Below are 19,386 nucleotides of genomic sequence, written 5' to 3'. Positions count from 1 at the left end.
GGTGGCAAGTTAATTACATAGGACCACTTCCAACATGGATGGGGCAGTGTTTTGTTCTTACTGGAATAGATGCCTATTCTGGATATGGATTTGCCTTCCCTGCACGCGATGCTTCTGCCAAAACTACTCTTCGTGGACTTACAGAATGCCTCATCCACCGGCATGGCATCCCACATAGCATTGCTTCAGATCAAGGAACTCACTTCACAGCAAAAGCAGTGAAGCAATGGGTCCCTTCCCATAGAATCCACTGGTCGTATCATGTTCCTCATCATCCTGAAGCTGCTGGCTTGATAGAACGATGGAATGGGCTCCTAAAGACACAATTACTGCGCCAACTAGGTGGCAACAACTTGCGGGGCCGGGGCAGTGTTCTCCAGGAAGCTGGATATGCTCTAAAGCAGCGGCTAATATATGGTGCTTTGTCTCCAATAGCCAGAATTCATGGGTCCAGGAATCAAGGGGTGGAAACTGGAGTGGCACCACTCACTATTACTCCTAGTGATCCACTTGCAGCATTTTTGCTTCCTGTCCCAGCAACCCTATTTTCCTCAGGTCTGGAGGTCCTGTTACTGAAGGAAGGAACTCTCCCACCTGGAAGCACAGCACGGACCCCACTGAACTGGCAGCTGAGAATGCCCCCTGGCCACTTTGGGCTTCTCATGCCTTTGGATCAACAGGTCAGGAAGGGTGTCACTGTACTGAGTGGGGTGATTGATCCTGATTATCAAGGCAAAATTGCACTGGTGCTATATAATCGAGGTAAAGAAGGATATGTCTGGAATCCAGGAGATCCCATAGGCCGCCTCTTAGTGCTACCATGTCATGATTAAAGTAAATGGTAGATTACAGCAACCCAATCCTGACAGGACTTATAATGACCCAGACCCCTCAGGAATGAAGGTCTGGGTCACCCCACAAGGCAAAAAAACCACAGCCAGCGAGATGCTTGCTGAGGGCAAAGGTAATATAGAATGGGTAGTAGTAGAAGGTAGTTCTACCTATCAGCTACGACCACGTGCTCAATTGAAAAAGTGAGGTTTGTAATTGTCAATGTATTTTCTTTATATATGCTTATTGAATTATCTTTCCTTTGTTCAGGTATGGTATATCATATACAATTGGACTCAGTGTGTTTTCATTTATATGTATGATAGATGACTGAATATAAGTATAAGTGTGATTTCATCAATGTCTGGAAATTATATAAGTATATATGGCTAAAGAACTGTGCACAGGTGCCAGGTTGGCAAGGGGTGGATTGAGATAGTTTATGGTGCCATCCTGGCCGATAAACACATGTGGGATTAATTGAAGGGTGGAGAGATAAAGGGCTTGGTGAGCCTCGCCTTTCTTGTCTCTCACTCTTTGATCACCAGTGTGCGGCTGCCTTGCTTGTTCTGTGCCTTAATTTGCAGGCTACACTACCTGTGGGACACCTAACCTATGGACTATGTCACTGTAATTTGAGGCCCATTTAAGACCTGCCTCGCCAGAGAACTGGAATGTACATCTCTGGTATTGGGGACTGACTGTTAGTGACCTGACTGACAGTTTGCTGCCTGTGCCGGGGTAGCCTAAATCTCTCAAGACTTAAAGGACTGACAGTGTCTCACAACTCTCTCATGGGACTGAGCTGCACTGAACCATTTGCACTGCTTTATAATTTAACTGTTCATTTCCTGTGTTACCTATCGATCTGTATATAATTTAACAGTTCATTTTTTGTGTTATATATCTATCATATATATATATATATATATAATTATCAGCAATCTGGTTTTGGCTCTCTAGAGAATCTAACACAGCCCCATTCACAAGAACACTAGAACCTTGTGAATACCTGAGAACTGGTTCACATGCAGCTTGACCTGAAGCAACCTTCCCCAGTGGATGACAGTGGCTATCCAAGATAGTATGTGGATAAAAGGTGGGTAGAGGTAGAGAGTTAATGGCTGCCTGCATGGTACTAATGCATGAACCCAGTCTTATAATCCTGTGCATGAATAGCTGGGTGGTATACAAAGGACTCACACCATGGTTAGCCCAATAGAAAAACACAAGATTGGCTTGTGGGACAGCAGGTCCAGGGGAGTGATTTATGGGAAGATATTTGGTCCAGGGTATTGGGCATAGACATGGTTGTTTCATGTAGTAGTCCACAGCCCAGTCATTCCTCCAGAAAATGCCCAAATGGATGACCTAGGCTGGCTCTGTACTCGATAGCAGGCTCTGACTGCACAGGTGGCAGAGATGGAACAGGTTCCATCAATGACAGGGCAATAAGGACAGCTGCTTGCTTGATAGGCACAGACCTGTTATACAATATCAGATCAAACTCACTGCCATCAAGTTGATGTCAATTCAAACTAACCATATAGGACAGGGTAGAACTGTCCCTGTGAGTTTAACTGATTATGAGAATAGAAAGCCCCAATAGGTTGGCAAAATACCTTTTGTGGGCACACTTCCTAAACATTGGCAAGTAGATTACAAAAGGCCCCTCCTTATGTCTGATACTTGCCTTTATACACCAACAAGTGAAGCTATCACCACCAGCCTGCTACAAGTCCAAACATAAAATATGTCACCAAACACTCAGCTGTGCACCACCTACGGCATCTCAACAGACATTGGCAACAATCAGAAAACCCACTTCACTAAAGGAGAGGTACAGAACTGGACCCACAGCACAGGCATAGTCTAGCACTTTCACCTCCCTTATAATTTCACTGCTGCCAGACTCAGTGAATGAATGAACAGAGTCCCGAAGAAAGCACTACAGCATGATATCCATTCACTGCTGTAATGAACCAAGCAACTCCCAGAGGTCCTACAATGCATCTACAAGTACCAATGGCAAACACAACCCAGCATCTACAAATTATTAATCCAAGGACTGAAGATCATGAGAATTCAAATATCAAAAAAAGATGAGAAATTCCCTCTACCTCTGCCTAGAAGTCTAACAATCTCCTATTACTATTGCTACAGACCTAGGCCCTGGGAGGAAGCTGTCTCTCTCTCTCACCCATGGACATGGCATACCAGGCCTTGGTAGTTTGGTATTTCATCCCCTTGGAGAAAAGGACTAATTAGGGCTGTAGGTGTAAACCATGGTTACACACAAGCTTTCAGACTAATCCAAATTGGGAGATGATCCCTCAAAGGAGCCCCATCTAAAACCTGTGGAGCACTATAGTCCTGGAATTGGATTATACGATCTTCCTTTTTCGAGAAGGCCCACAGAGACAACCTATCTGGTACTGCCAGTCTGGGGGATATTCCCATCCTGGAGTCCTTTGAGCATATATCCCACTGCTGTGTGTATTCTGCTTGGCACTCATGATTGACCCATGTTAGTGCTTTTCATTTCTCTGCCTGTTTGCCCTTACTGTGTTCAGTAATTTTTGTCAGCTGAGGCATCATAGTTGCTTATACAAACTATCAGACTGTTGAATATGTGGAGAAATACCAACATCTTTAGGTGTCGTACTGCTGTGGAGAATAAGTCCCCACGAACACCTGCACTTGGATCTGTTTGCAAAAACATAGCCTGTCTGAATGAACATGGGTCAACCTCTTTCACGGCATACTCTGTTCTTGTGCATCTCGGGACTCCTGGATACTGGAGTAATATTTTGTTGTGGGATTTATTGCTGTTGTGATCTCTGGCTGCAAATCTCCAACACCTAAGTCTCAGGGATTGTGCAGAAGACTATCAGTAACATCGTAGGGGCTATTTAGGGACAGTGGAATAGACTGTGGGTATACTAGTTAATGATAAAAAATGGCTGCACTGCAGTGAAGAACACATTCCTAGTATGTTCTATGGGTTACTAGGACATTACTCCCACATGTAGTCAGGGAGGAGCACAGCCAGGATTGTTAATGCTTCCTTCTTTCTACTTATCACAAAGAAAATCTAACAATGAGTTTCAGTTTTAAAAATTCACCTCACTTAAAGTTAAGTGGTATAAAAAGAACTACTATTGCTAACCCTTTAGCCTGCTGTCCTAGTCTGTAAGGCCCTAATGAAAATAAATGTATGTCTTTCAGATTGGTTCCTGGCCAGTTTTTCAGTTTCTTGGTCTCTACATATAGGGAATATATTCCTCTTTTGATCTTAAGCCCAAACAGTATGTCATCAATTTATGTCTTGAAATATATGTCAGAAAAAAGATGACACTACATCCTCCTCAATCCTTTCATAATTCTAATAAAGTCACACGCATCTCACTTTTCCCCACTTACAACATTGTTTTTGTAGGTGCCATCGAATCAGTTCCAACTCAGAGCATCCTTGTGTATAATACAATAAAACACTGCTTGATTCTTCACCACATTCACAATTGTTAAGCCTATTGTTGAAGTCACTGTCAATTCTTCTAATGAAAGGTCTTCCTCTTTTTAGATGACCTTTTACATTATTCAAATATGATGTCCTTTCCCAAGACTGATTCTAATAACATGTCCAAAGCAATAGAAACTAAATCTCACCACCCTCTCTTCTAAGGAGCTTTCCGACTGTACTTCCTCTAAGACAGTTGTTTGTTTTTCTGGAATTCCCTGGTATTTTCAACATTTCTTCTCCGACAGTATAATACAAAGGCATCAACTCCATTCCAGTCTTCCTTATTCACTGTCCATCTATTACATGCATATGAAGTTACTAAAGAAATACCATGACTTAGGTCAGCTACATCTTACTACTCAAATTGGCACCTTTATTCTTTTTAATATTTTAAAGAGGTCTGTGCAGCAGGAGTGCCCAATGCAATTTGTTTTTGGATTTCTTGACTGCTGCTTCTATGAATGTTGAGTGTGGATCCAAAGAAATTGAAATCCTGAACAATTTCAATTTTTTCTGTTTATCAGGATGTTGTCTCTTAGTCCAATTGGGAGGATTTTGGTTTTACAATGAGCTGTAATTCATACTGACGGCTATAGTCCTTGGGCTTTAGTAGTAGTGTCTCAAATCTTCTTCGCTTTCAGCAGGAAAGGTTATGTCATCGTGCACAAAGCAATTTATTAATAAGTCTTTTCTAATCCTGATTCCCCAGTCTTCATTTAATCTAGTTTCTTAGGTAGGTAAAGGGATACAACTCTGAGACGCAATTTTCCCAGTTTTAAAATATATAGTACATGCTGGTTTTGTTCAAATGACTCTCTTGTTTTAATGTAGATTCTGCACACGCACACGTATTGCTCTGAAATTCCCATTCTTTGTAATAGTATCCATTGCTTGCTGTGATTCAGAGTTGAATATGTTTGCTTAGTCAATAAAACACAAGTAACATATTTATGGTATTCTCTTTCCACCAGATCCACTTAACATCAGTAGAGATATGCCTTGTCCAATGACCTCTTCTAAAGCTGGCCTGAATTTCTGGCAGCAATCTGTTGATGTACTGCTGTGCTCATGTTTGCATTACATTCAGAATTTTCTTGCATGTAATATCAATGACATTCCTCAATAATTCCCAGATTCAGTTGGAGCGCCTCTCTTTGCTGTTGATGTTAAGTACCACTGAGTCAGTTCTGCCCCAGGGCCTGCATCATGCTTACAATCATGTTTGAGCTCATGGTTGCAGCTACTGAGTCAATCCATCTTGTCGAGGATCTTCCTCTTTTTCACTGCCCTTCCACATTACCAAACACAATGTCCTTGTCCAGGGACTAGTCTCTCTTGATAATATGTCCAAAGAATACGAGACTAAGTCTCACCAACCTTGTTTCTAAAGGGCACTCTGGCTGTACTAATTCTAAAACTGATCTGTCTGTTCTTTGGGCAGTCGTCCATGGTACTTTCAAGAGGCTTTGCCAGCACCATCATTCAATTGCATCCATCCTTCTTCCGTCTTTCTTATTCAGTGTGCAATTTTCACATGTATATGAGGCTATTGAAAGTTAGCTTAGGTGACACACCTTAATCCTCAAAAGAACATCCTTACTCAACATTTTAAGGTACTCTGTGTAGCAGATTTACCCAATGCAATGTGTCCTTTGATCTCCTAACTTCTGCTTCCATGAGCATTGACTGTTAATCCAAGTAAGACAAAATTCTGGACAACTTCAACCATTTCTCCACTTATTATGATGTTACCAACTAGTCCAATTGTGAGAATTATAGTTTTCTTTACATTAAACTATAATCTGACCCAAAATTTTACAGGTTCAAATCTACCCACAGGCATCATGAAAGAAAGGCATGGTGATCTACTTCTGAACACAGTCATTGAAAATCCCGTAGAGAACAATTCTATTGAAACACATGGGTTGGTGACCCCACGAACTGCAATCTACTTGGTGGCAATCAGTTTGATTTTTATGGGGGTTAGTGATATATCTGGTTAAGTTACTATTTTCATTACTCCTCTTTCTCCCTGCCCAGAATGTGGGTTTTCTTGCTATTGCTTCAAACACTACCTTGGAATCATAAAGAAAAAGTCAAGAAAAGTGAAGAATTAGAAATACTTAACAAGTTTTTAACTACAAAAAAATAATAAAAATAAAGGCAATGACTGCATATTTTGAGTTCCCTAGATGTGAAAATACTGAACTGTTAGTGTTGAAGAGCACTGTTACTCAGTACCCTGCTATTTATATCCAAGTGAATATACTACCTAACTGAGAAGTGCTTCTATTGTGTTTTTTTTCACTTAGGTATTTCCATTATCTCTAAATAGCATGATTTATATTTTTATACTTTCAATATCTATGAGCTTATCTATACTCTGGAAAGTAGAAAACAAAATAAAACACCTACAACTCAAAATTTAATACCGTTACAAAATAAGCCTTTACTTATCAACTCTGGTGCCAATAACCTAAAACATCTCACAAATCTGAGAGTCTAAATTCCTCAGTAACATACCTGACAGCAAATACATCAAATGTCAACATGAGACTGTACAATTGATTATTTTTCTAATGTTTTAATTTAATGAATAAATACATATTTAAGTAAGTATATGAAGGGTTTTTTTTAACTACATACTGTCAAGTTCTGATATATTTTGGATACTTGTTAATCACAAAAAAGGAAGTTAAAATCAGCCAGGGTTTTAGGTCACCAACAAAAGGCCACACACATAAATTCCAATAGAGCATTGGAAATGCTTTACTTGCATAGAAGAGAGTAAAACCAGCTTCACTAATGGATACCAGCTTCCCTTTGTTAAAAGGATCATGACACATATTGCCAGTACATGCAAATGTCTGTGCTCATTCCTCTATTGGTGTAATCAAGAGATCCCGTTCCAGCCCCTCCAGGAACAGAGTAGGGTAGCTCGGTACCCAATGATGCCGAGTAGGTGCAAGAAACAAAAAAGTTACGGTGTGCCCAGAACAGGGGGGAGGCTTACACGAGTAGTAGATGGGATTAGGAAAAGGTGAAAGAGCCTATTTCCAGCCTCTTTACAGAGATCTTTTGTGTCCAAGACCTTTACTTGGCCAGACTGAAATGGGAGGTGCTAAGGCCATAAAGCACACTATGCTGCAGCTAAAACCTAGATAAAGGATTCCTAACATGTAAACTTGGGGGCACTAATGTTTCAGTGGTTAGAATTCTTACCTTCCACATGGAAGCCTGGGATTTGATTCCTGGCCAACGTACCTCATGATCAGCTACCACCATTTGTCAGCGGAGACCTATGTATAACTATGATACTGAACAGGTTTCAACAGAACTTCTCGACTAACACAGACTTGAGAGAAAGATCTGGTGATCTACTTTTAAAAATTAGCCAATGAAAACCCCGTGGATCATAATAGTTCAGCTGCACTACTTATGGGGATGATGATGGGCCACAGTATTTTATTGTATTGTACATGGCATGGAGTCAACATTAGTTGTGGGTTGACCTGGCAGTAGACAACAAGAAGTAATCTTAGCAACCTCATAATTAAAAGCACCTCTCTCTGGGAATCCCAAGCAACTTGCTGGATTCTCTAGTTAGTACATTTGCACCCCACACCCCAGCCCCCATCTCAAAAGGTGAACAATGGATGGGCAGGTTTTAGCAATTTGTTCAGGAAGAATTTTAAGAGTCTTCCTCCGGGAACTAAGATCACTACAGCCATGGTTCTACCTAACCTTAAATTAACACCCATGTATGACCATCACCCAACTCCTTGAACCCATGGAAAGAAGAAGGAAGGTCCTAGTCTCCAGTAAATCTTCCTCATCCCAACCAAATTAGGTAGTGCAGAAGAGCCTCTCTATGGAAAGTCATCTTTATTCTATGTGGAATAATAACTTTTCTACATAGAAAAAACTAAGCACTATGGCCACATAGTAACATTGTCACATGTAATTATGTGCACTGCCACATTGCTGTGAGAAAGACAAAAATACAAGAGGAAAAATAAAAGACTAGGTGATTGTATGACTGTTTCTTCAAATTCACAGTCTCTCTACCAGATCACCACTTGATTCCTCTTTGCTTTGGGAAAACTAGAATAGATAGATAGATAGATAGATACATAGATAGATAGATAGATAGATACATAGATACATAGATACATAGATAGAGAAATATAGAAGGTAACAAAGGACCGAGATGGCTTGGATGTAAGAAAGAAAATGAGCCGAGGAAAAGGAAAGGAATGTGCACATACAAGATCTTCCTGAAGCCCGATGCCTGAACTCAAATGCCTAATCACATCTGCACGCACATGTTCACAAAGTTGCGGTACGAAAGGAAAAGGCAGCTAGGAGACAAGCTGTCAATTATTCAGAGGCCTATCAGTAACAGAAAATAAAGACCTCATTTGGTGTATAGGCCCTCATAGTTGTATGAATAACAGGTAAAGGGTCCAAACAAGAGGTTATGGAAGGAGACAACCAAAAAATAGCAACCCACTCAAAGATAATGGCCCTCGTGTACTAAGTAAATGACCTCTATCAATGACTCGCGTCACTCAGTTTTTAAAATACTGACATAACTCTTATATGCATGCCTATTTTTTGTCTAGGTACAAATGAATGCATATCATATTCTCTATTTATACTGGGATTCCAGAACATTTCTTTGTCCTCATGTGGAACCTGTACATAGGCCAAGGGGATATCACATGTTTCAAAATCAAGAAAAGTGTGTCAGAATTGTAGCCCTTTACCATACTTAATTCAATATGCAGATTGAACAAGTAAATCAGGAAGATGGGACTACATGGAGAAGAATAGGACATCAGGATTTGAGGGAAGACTCATTAACAATCTGGTATACAGAATTAACACAACATTGGTGAAAGCCAAGAAAACTTCAAACACTTACTGATGACGATAAAAGCCTACAACTTTCAGAATGCATTAGAGATCAATGTAAAGAAAACAAAAATCTTCAAAATTTGACCAATAGAACATTCAATAATGAAAAAAAGTATGAAGTTATTAAGGATTTCATTTTATATGGAGTCACACCAACATCTGTGGAAAAAGCAGCCAAGAAACTCAAAGACATTTCACTGAGCAAATCTACCATGAAGACTAAAGTGTTAAAAGCAAAGATGTTACTTAGCATTTTTAACTGCTTCATATGCATATGAAAGCTGGACAGTGAATAAAGCAGAGTTGAAGAAATAATAGTTCTACCCTGTCCTGTAGGATCTCTATGAGTTGGCATCAACTCAATGACAGTGAGTTTGGTTTTGATTTTGAGTGGTTTTGAGTGGGAAAATTCCATTATCATTTAATTATGCACACACACACACACACACACACGGGTTAATCCCTAGTGGCACAGTTGTTACAAATTGGGCTGATAGGACTTACTTCTACTCCCTTAAAACAGTCTCAGAAACCAAAAGTGACAGTTTTGCCCAGTCCTATAGGGCTATTAAAATATATGAATATATATAAGGTTATGATTTTTTAAATTTAATTTTTAGTTTTTACATAATCAACATATCATAATAATTCAATCATATAAAGGGGAATTGAATAATATTACTCAGTCAATTTTAGAACATTCTGCACCCCATAGCTAAATCGCTTTTAAAATGAGTTGCGTAATTACCATCAGTTCTAGTGCTCCTTATGCTCTCCCGCCGACTTTGTTTGCTCCCCCAACTCCCTCACTCTCTCTATCTTCCACCTCTACTCCCCTAAAACCATCCATCGATTATTATTTCTATGCATCAACTCCTTCCTTGATTCACCAACTAGAGAACCAAACAGAAACAGTAAGAGAAACAAAATAAAGTGGTAAGGATAAAATAATAATACAAATGATTCATAAAAAAGAAAAGACCACCATCAGTATTTAAAAGGGCAGGAAAGAAATTTTTTCCATGGAGCAAGTAAGAAATACTAGCACCTAGAACAATTTTAGGTTGAGTCAAGAGGGAGGTCATCAACTGAACATGAATCAAGTTTGATAACAATGATCTCTGATAGTAAAGCTGTTCAAGACCCTTGCCTGTGTCTAGAGGAGAACTGCCAGTGGCTGAATCTGACTAGAGACACTGCAGACCAATTTGGGGTTCCTACTGTCCTCCACAGCCTTCTACAAACTGGGAGTTCACAATTAAGGCTGTGATACTTCTCCCTTTGTCATTTTTGAATTTTGTTATTGTCGCCTTAGAATCACACAAGCTGGTGTATTTCTTCCATGTGGATTTAGTTGACTTCCTGCTTAGATGGCTACTTGCTTGAATACAAGCCTGTAATACTCAGACAGTACTGACTGATAGCCAGGCACCATTTGCTTTCTTCACCACACTTTGCAGTAGCACTCTTATCTTCAGTGATGATTTCATGAAAGTCAGTATCGAGCAGAACTATGTTATCAGAACTAATTGTTCTTAGATTGGGGGTAGAGTTAAGTGGGGGCCCAGAATCCATCTGCTTGTCCCTGGGATATGCGTGACTCAGGCTTACTTTGGCGGTTGTATTAAGTCAATATCCTAATCCCCTAAGAACTACTCCAAGAACAGCAACAAACCAATTAGCAGACAACAACATAACAAGGCAGGAATACAAAAACCCATAGAAACATAAATATACAATATTATCAATCATTGCCCAGGGTATAAGGCAATTGCACTGGTAACATCAATTTTCCCAATGACACAGCACTCTAGACACAGTTGGTAATGAGTTTATGCAAGTAGTATTCCACTGAGTTGTTGCTCCACACAGTTCAATCTCCCATTCAAGTGAGCTCTGTTTACCCTAAGCATGGGTAACAGGGAAATGTTGGTAACAGGGAAATGGAGGTTGGTAACAGGGAAATGTCCTGGATCAGTTCTTCCAAGGTCAGATCCTGTCCAACAGATCAAAACCTGTCATGTCACTGTGAAGGGAACATCAAGGTACTAAATATATGGTGATTTTGGGTCCCTTTCAATTAGACACCCACTAAGTCAGGGGTTCCCCACCGAGGTCCCATGACTGCCATTTCCACAGGTCCAGGGTGGCCACTCTCTGCTTCTTCTCCCATCTGAGTACCTCAGTACTCAGCCCAAGGATGCAGGTATCTTTGGGGCAGGACTCAGTTCATTCTGTCAGGCCTCTATGTTAAGTCGTGGTATAGTCCCTGGGTTATGCCATGGTTCCTGCAAGGTCAGTGTCCAAAGTCATCATGGTATTTAGTCCATGGCGTGATTCATTGAGGGTTGGGTAGAAACGTATTCATAGTGTCTACCTGGGTGCAGGAAATCTGGTCCATTGTGACCTAGGTTCTCTACAATCATTGTATAGCAAACCTTCCCAATGTGAGGTTCCTTCTCCCCAGTCACCCACCACACTCACCAACAGAAATATCAGTGTCTTCTCCAAAATGCAGATGCTACTCTCCTCTGTTCTTGGGCTTGATTTTTGGCAAGATTTTCCTTCCATTCCTGTGGGGGGCTCATTGATTTGTCCCAGCCTTGTCTGATGCTCAAGTGGATGGTATTCGCCCATTTCCCTCATCTTGAAGAAATGAGCCCAGACCAGTGGTTCTCAACCTTCCTAATGCTGTGACCGTTTAATACAGTTCCTCATGTTGTGGTGACCCCCCAATGATGAAATTATTTTTGTTTCTACTTCATAACTATAATTTTGTTACTGTTATGAATCGGGTGACCCCAATGGAAGGATCGTTTGCCCCCCCAGGGGTCACAACCCACAGGTTGAAAACAGTTGCCCCAGATAATGTGAGGTTTCCTCCTTCTAGGTGGCTCTTATGAGGTGCGTAAAAGGGAAATGTATGGTTCACGGCCTTCTCCCCTTTTGTCAGAAATTGGTCCCTAAGATTTAATTGGTATTTCTTATACTAGTGAACTCATACAATTATTTGTCCTTTGGTGATTGACTTACTTCACTCTCAGCAAAATGATTTCCAAGTCCTTCCATGTCATGCGGTATTCATGCTTTCATCACTTTTTTAGGGATGCATAGTATTCTGTGTGTGTGTGTACACCATAGTTTCTTTATCCATTCTTCTACTGCTGGGCATGTGGGTTGTTTCCAGTTTCTTGCTATTGTCAACTGTGTTGCTATAAACATGGCAGAACATACATCAACTCCTATTGTGTGTCTTCTTTCTTAGGGTATGAGTCTAATAGTGATATTGCTGGATTATATGGGACTTCAACTTCCAGTTGCTTTAAGTATCACCATATCATCTTCGATAGCGGCTGTATGTATTTACAAGTCCGCCAACATTGTATACGAGTTGTAGTTGCTCCAAATCTTCTCCAGCACTTGTTTTGATTTTTTAAATTTGGGCTAGCAAAGTGGGTATAAAGTGGTATTTCATTATGGTTTTAATCTATATCTCCCTGATGTTTAGTGATCATGAGTATTTTTTCATGTGTTTGTTAGCCATTTGTACTTCATTTTTGATGAACAGTCTATTCATGTCTTTTCCCCATTTCTTAATTGGGACTCTTGTTATTTTCTTATTGAGCTGTTGTGCAGTTCTGTATATTTTGGTCATTGGCCCTTTGTTCGATGTGTCATTGGCCTCTCGTTTCACTCTCCTGATAAAGTCTTTCAATGAGCTTAAGTGATGTAATTTCAGCATATCCCATTGATCTATGTTGTATTCTGCTGTAGTTTATGTATGCCCTGCAATACGGCCCTTCAGTTTATTCCAGCCTTCTCTTTGATCCTGAGAGCGTTGGGGTTTACATTTAGGTTCTAAATGCATCTTGAATTCGTTTTGGGACATGGGAAAAGATAAGGGTCTTATTTCATTCTTCTGCATATGGAAATCCTGTATGTCCACCACCTTTTGTTGAAGAGGCTATCTTTCTCCAATGGGATATTTCTAGGTCCTTTGTAGGCTGATGCATTTCTGTCTGGGTTTTCTGTTCTGATCAGTTGGTCTATGTATCTATTGTTGTACCAATACCAGGGTACTGTAAATTGTTTTATAATCTTTTATTTCCTTAAAAAATGTTAACAAGGCAAAATGTTACCATCTAACCAAGTGGAAGGATGACTGTATAATCATGACTGTATAGTCTTTATACCTTGCTTTTCTCCATACTTTGCATGAAATATTTCATTTTTTAAAAAAAGGTAAATTATGAAACAAACAAAATAAATGTTAGAATCAAGAATACAATCAAATTCCATAACACAATTCCCAACATTAGGAAAATCATGTGAACATACCCTCCATAAACCAAGAATTCATTTGAAGCATGTCTGGCAGTGGCTCCCATAGGCATATCATCTTAAGAAAAAGAAAAATATGGTGAGTTCTCTTATATTGCATGCTTAAGAAATAGAATTTTTCCCAATACTTATTATTAGAGAATAATCTGAGTACAACACAAATGCAGCATTTGCTCATGCTGTGATTTTGTCCATGAGAAACAATATGCAAACACACAAAAGCTGCACCCAGCAAAATGCATAGCTGTACTCCCAACCCCTTCTATGCCCATTTTTATAAGTAAACTTTAATTCTTAAAGTTAAGTACCATATTTATTGTAATATTTATCTATTTCTTTACGGTTTACATTTCATCAGATTCTTTTTTTAATGTACCACTAACAAAGTTATTAAGCATTGTGCCCCTAAATGCTATTTGCCTATAAGATCTGTAGTTTTCATTACACAAATGTATTGCACCGTTATTTTTTAGGAACACATCTATCAAAAGAACTTACTATGTAACTAAAAAGTCTGGATCTATATAGTGAGACTGTATAAACATCTTCCTGCATATTAGTACAAAACATATACCTAAGAGGTGTGTTACTGATTCAGATTTAATAGAAGCTGTACTTCTTGTACCGAGTTAGCACACATGTCTACCTACCCCTATGTCATTAGTATATGTGATTAGAGCACAACTCAGAATTTAGAGACACCACTCATTCTCTATCATTGTTATTTCCAGTGGATCACACTGCCCTATATGAATGAAAAGGGATGTAGTATGTGTTAATGTGAAGTTTAACAGTAATGGCCAATAATAAATAATTCAAAGTTAATTGTAAAACTGTACTGCTAATGTATATACAACAGGATAGTTGCCTATATGGGAACAGAGAAAATAGGTTGAGTTTGAAACTAAAATTAAAACAAAGTTGGAGTTGGGGTAAAATGGCGACTTGATAGGACTCACCCGTCTATAGAGCTCCTGCTACTAGACCAGAAAATTGAGAGGTAAGGTGAAGGAAACAGGGAGGTGGAGTCCTGAAATTAGAACTAGGGTACCAGGGTCTCCCCTGAACCCCTTTTTGAGTGGGATTTCCACTCACAAAGCAAACCAAGAATGCTCTAAAGTGCTCTAGCTTTGGTGAGCCCACAGACGCCAGCTGCGCCCGAGCTGGGAACAGCAATTTCTGCAGGAGGTTGCCCAAGAGGGAACAGAATCCCAGACATTATGGGAACCCCACGCTGGAGCTCTCCGTGTGGTTGGCTGCCTTGAGTTCACAGCCTGGGGAGTGGTAGAGGTGGGTAGCCATAATTTAGAGTAGAAGGAAAAACATATATTTACCTCAAGTAGATCACGATGTGGGAGAAAATAGGCAGAAAGTCCGGAGTCCAGGGAGCGAATTTAGTTCCAATTGGCCGAGAAAAGAACAACCCCCTGATAAGCTGGATCTCCCACTAAGGGGGTCAGCCTGACCGCCCCCAAATTGGAGCACATCACAAGCATAATAAAAAAAGAGGGTGAAATATATATTATTGGTTTAAAACTCAAACTCAAGTCTGGTTGATCAACTTCAAGGAGCACATAGGCAGGAGGCCCTTAACATTTAAATCAGCACAAGAAGAAACATAGCTAAGAATGCCAGAACTCAGCAATAGGGCCTGGCTTCTTTTGCATAACAAAGACCTGCTGTAGCAAGTGTCAGCTTTAAATAGCACTGAGCTGCAGCACAGAGACTGTGGGAGACAATTTCATTTGATTTTATTCTAACTGGCCACAGGGGTAAAAAATAAATAAATAAAATCATCAGATTTAGTAAGCAAGAGGAGACTAGATAGGACAATAAGCCCAGCTTCCCTCTCTGACTCTACACATAGCTGGGAAGGCCCTGACTGTCCTGGGGCCCTAGACAAGGCTTTGGGAACACCCCAAACCCCCCCCCCCACTACACTGCCCCTGCAGCAGTGCTACATATAGCACAAGCCAGGTACATCAGCAAACTCCAGCACTCAACTGACACCTAGCCACAGGTGCGATCTTGCCTTTGAAGTAATCCCACACAGCATCTGTGGACCCTAAATCACACAGGTACACTACCCCGCTACCTTGAGGAAGAGTTGGAACTCTGCCAGCCTCATGGACAGGTAATCAAGTCTGTTATCTCCTTATCTACTACTCTATTTCTTCTCTATTCACTAGCCTTTCTATCTCTCCCATAGCACTCAGTCTCAACGAGGTCAGGTTCCTGTTGAGGTTTTTTTTTTCTGTCTTCCTTTTCCCTCTGTTTTTTTGTTTAATTTTTCCCTCTTTCTCCTCTTCTCTCCCACTCTCTCCTATCATATGGCACTACTGGCTTCTATGTCACTACACTCTGCTTAAGGCAAATCAACCAAAATAGCAAGAGAAACTTCAGCCTGCCCTCTGTGGGAGTGCTGTACACCACACAAGGCAGCTGGGACAAAGATCCACACCACACTGTGCTGCTGAGAAAACCTCCGACTTCTAAGGTGATCTCGTCAAGCTCCCTCAGAACTCTAGGGCTATTTTGCCCAGCAGCACTGGATCCCGACATTAAAAGGGCACACCAACCTGCCATTGTAGAGCAGGGTCTAAACCTCTCTGGCCCAACATCCAAGCAACCAGGGATTTATTCTTTATTTCCTCCTTCACTCTCTCCTCCCTCTTTACCATCAGAGCCAATATTACTGAACACAATTGGGATTTTCTCCCCTTCTTTCTCTTTATTCTCTTTTTCTTTCGTTTCTCTTTATGTCTTTGTTCTCCTTACTTCTCTCTGTTTGTATGATTCTCTCTGCTCCCTCTCATTCCTTTCACATGCCACTGCTGATTCGTAGACCCCTACACTATGCCTAGGGCAACCCTGTCTTCCCAGTGGGCAGCCTGACACTTAAGACAGTGCTGCACACAGGACGAGTCAGAGCTACACACAGCACAGCACAGGATCAGCTATTTCTTTAACTGTTTAAAAAATTCTCTCTCCTTCTCCCTTTTCTCTTCTTTTTGTGTGTGTTCTTCTTTCACGTTTTCTTCTTTCCTCCTCTTCTTCTAACTCTTCTCTATTTCATAACACAGACGCAACAGATTTAGTTCTCCTTTTAAGATGTTTTCTTTTTTTACTGTTTTCACTTTTTGTTTACTGTATGCATTTTAGTTGTCTGGGTGTGAGTGGGTGTCTTTTTGCTTGAAATTACTGCTCTAGTCTATCTTCTGCTTTCTCACTTTTCCTCTCCTTTTACTCTATTTCCTGTCACAAGCCATTAGCAGCCTCCAGGCCACTCCCCTCTACATAGGGAAACTCTGAACGCCCAAGTGGAGGCACTCCAAACTGCATTTAATGGCTTGGAAAGCATCTGGAGAATTCACGCTGGTCTTCTTCCACACACCAAGCAGCAGGGGGTTCTCCACTACAAAAAGTGGGAGTTTTCCCAGCCTAAATCCTGAGGCCCTACAAGTGACTGGGGGAAACACCTGACCATCACTTGTGGGGTTCCACGCTACTGTGGGAATATCTACCCAACCTCCATGGTGAGCTCTCTTCTACGGTAATTCTCCTGCAGCTAAAGAGCTCTACAAGGAGGGTATACCCACACACCTTCCTCAGCACTATAGTTGCAGAGAAAAATACCACAGGCCAGCCGAGTTGCTCCAAGAACTGTGAAGCCTACTTAGAGATCGGCCAGGGAAGCAATGCCCTTGCGGGTCCACCACAACCTGATCAGTGTCATGTGAGAAGAATATCCAACACACATTCCAAGTAACTGAATACAGGATGGCTAGGATAAGAGTGAAACTACAGGAAGATATAGCGATAGCCTGACCCCTCAGTACAGCTACCGGCAGGCAGTTCATAGAAGTACTCATATGAACCCCCCAAGAGAGAGTCCAGGGCGCCTTGACTCAGGAAGATGGCTCCAGACTACTTAAAAACAACATGTAAACAGCAACCAGTTCTAACAGCTTCAACGAAAAAGCATGAGAAACAGAAGACAATTTGGGAAGAAGTCATAAACCTAATGATGGGCATAGAAGAAGCAGATATTGACCTGCCTGCCATAAAAAGAAAATCTAAAAATGCTGCTTGAATGCATAAAGGATATAAGGGAAGCAATGCAGAAAAAGATGAAATGATATAGGAGTTAAAGGCAAAGCACCAAAGGGAAATATAAGAGTTAAGGGATGAAATAACAAAATCCAGTGACAATTTGACAGACCTTGCCAAATAGCTTTAGGGGGCAGAGAATCGCACCAGTGACCTCAGCAAATGGGAAAACAGTCAAAGAAGACAATCAAAGAAGCTGAGGAAAACCTGAGAGCCATGTCTGATGCTATGAAAAGGAACAATATTAGAATAATTGGACTACCAGAACAAGACACACACAAAAAGAACTCAACAGCGAAAATAGCAAGGGAATTCTTAGAGGTACACTTCCCTAGCTTAATAAATGAAAATCAGGCAACCATTGGAGAGGCTAAAAGAACATCAGCCAGACTGAATCCCAAGAAGAAATCACCAAGACACGTAATTGTCAAATTATCCAACTATGAGGAAAAGGAGATGATAGGAGCAGGTAGGGAAAAGCAAACAGTCACGTATAAAGGTACTCCATGAAGAGTATGTAGAGATGGATCACCAGAAACGATGCAGAAGAGGAGGGAATGGAATAATAAACTCCAAAAAATGAAGGAAAACAACGCAAACTCAAAAATACTTTACCCAGCCAAATTATTTATTAAGATAGATGGAGAAGTAAGAGTCTTCTGACATAGTGACAACCTCAAAGAATACATAAGAAGAAACCCAGCCCTAAAGATGATCCTTGCCAATCCAGTATGGGCAGAAGATCAACACTCACAGAGGGAAAATGAGAGACTATCACATAGAACAACTCCACCCATAGTGCGGCAGAGAGTAAACAGTCCCCAGGACAGCATCAGCTCAATAGTGGAAAAAAGGGAAACATAAACCACACACAAAGCAAGCGGATAAGATAGGTAGATAGGAAAATATCCAACATAAAGGGTACAAGAAGACATGACAAAGTCCACAGATGGATATAATAACACTGACTATCTACAGCCTGAACTCAGGCATGAAAAGGCAGAGGCTAACAAATTGGATCAGGAAACATAAACCATCGATCTGCTGCCTCCAGGAGACTCATCTCAAGCGTAAAGACAAAAACAGGTTGAGAATTAAAGGCTGAAGAAAAATATACCAAGGAAATGATACGGCAAAAAAAGCAGGTGTATCGAACTTAATATCTGACCAAATGAACCTCAAGATACAGGCCATAAAAAGAGACAAGGCAGGGAACTATATAATGCTCAAGGGAGCAATAGACCACGAATCAGTGAGCTTAATAAACATACATGTACCTAATGAGAGACCTGCAAAATTCATAATTTAAACACTCCACAAGATGAAAAAAGAAATTACAGGCTCAACAATTATAGTTGGTGACTTTAATACACCACTCTCTGAAAAAGACAGATCATTGGGAAAGAAACTCAACAAGGAGACTACCGCTCTAAAGAGCACAACTGGACTACTTGATATGTTCAGAGCTTTCCACCCATATACAAATATATTCACATTCTTTTCAAGCCCACATGACACATATTTGGAAATAGACAACAAGCCAACTTGAGTAAATTCAAGTACATAGAGGTTGTACAGACATCTCTCTCCGATCATTGCCCTATAAATCTGGAAATTAACAGAAAGACAGCGAAGAAAACAAGGGTAAACAATTGGAGGAT

General features: G+C 40.5%; 1 protein-coding gene across 3 annotated transcripts in view; it reads right to left on the bottom strand.

Moving 5' to 3' along the window:
• The window catches only part of ULK2 (unc-51 like autophagy activating kinase 2), a 212,393-nt gene that overhangs the window by 108,051 nt on the left and 84,956 nt on the right, over positions 1-19,386 (bottom strand). For all 3 annotated transcript variants that reach the window (XM_075546767.1, XM_075546766.1, XM_075546768.1), the window contains one exon: positions 13,613-13,673. In XM_075546767.1, the coding sequence (XP_075402882.1) occupies positions 13,613-13,673 (61 nt within the window). The remainder of the gene's footprint in view (positions 1-13,612; positions 13,674-19,386) is intronic.

Source organism: Tenrec ecaudatus, chromosome 4, assembly GCF_050624435.1.
Source record: "Tenrec ecaudatus isolate mTenEca1 chromosome 4, mTenEca1.hap1, whole genome shotgun sequence".
NCBI classification, from domain to species: Eukaryota; Metazoa; Chordata; class Mammalia; order Afrosoricida; family Tenrecidae; genus Tenrec; species Tenrec ecaudatus.
This window is presented reverse-complemented; position numbering and strand designations above follow the sequence as displayed.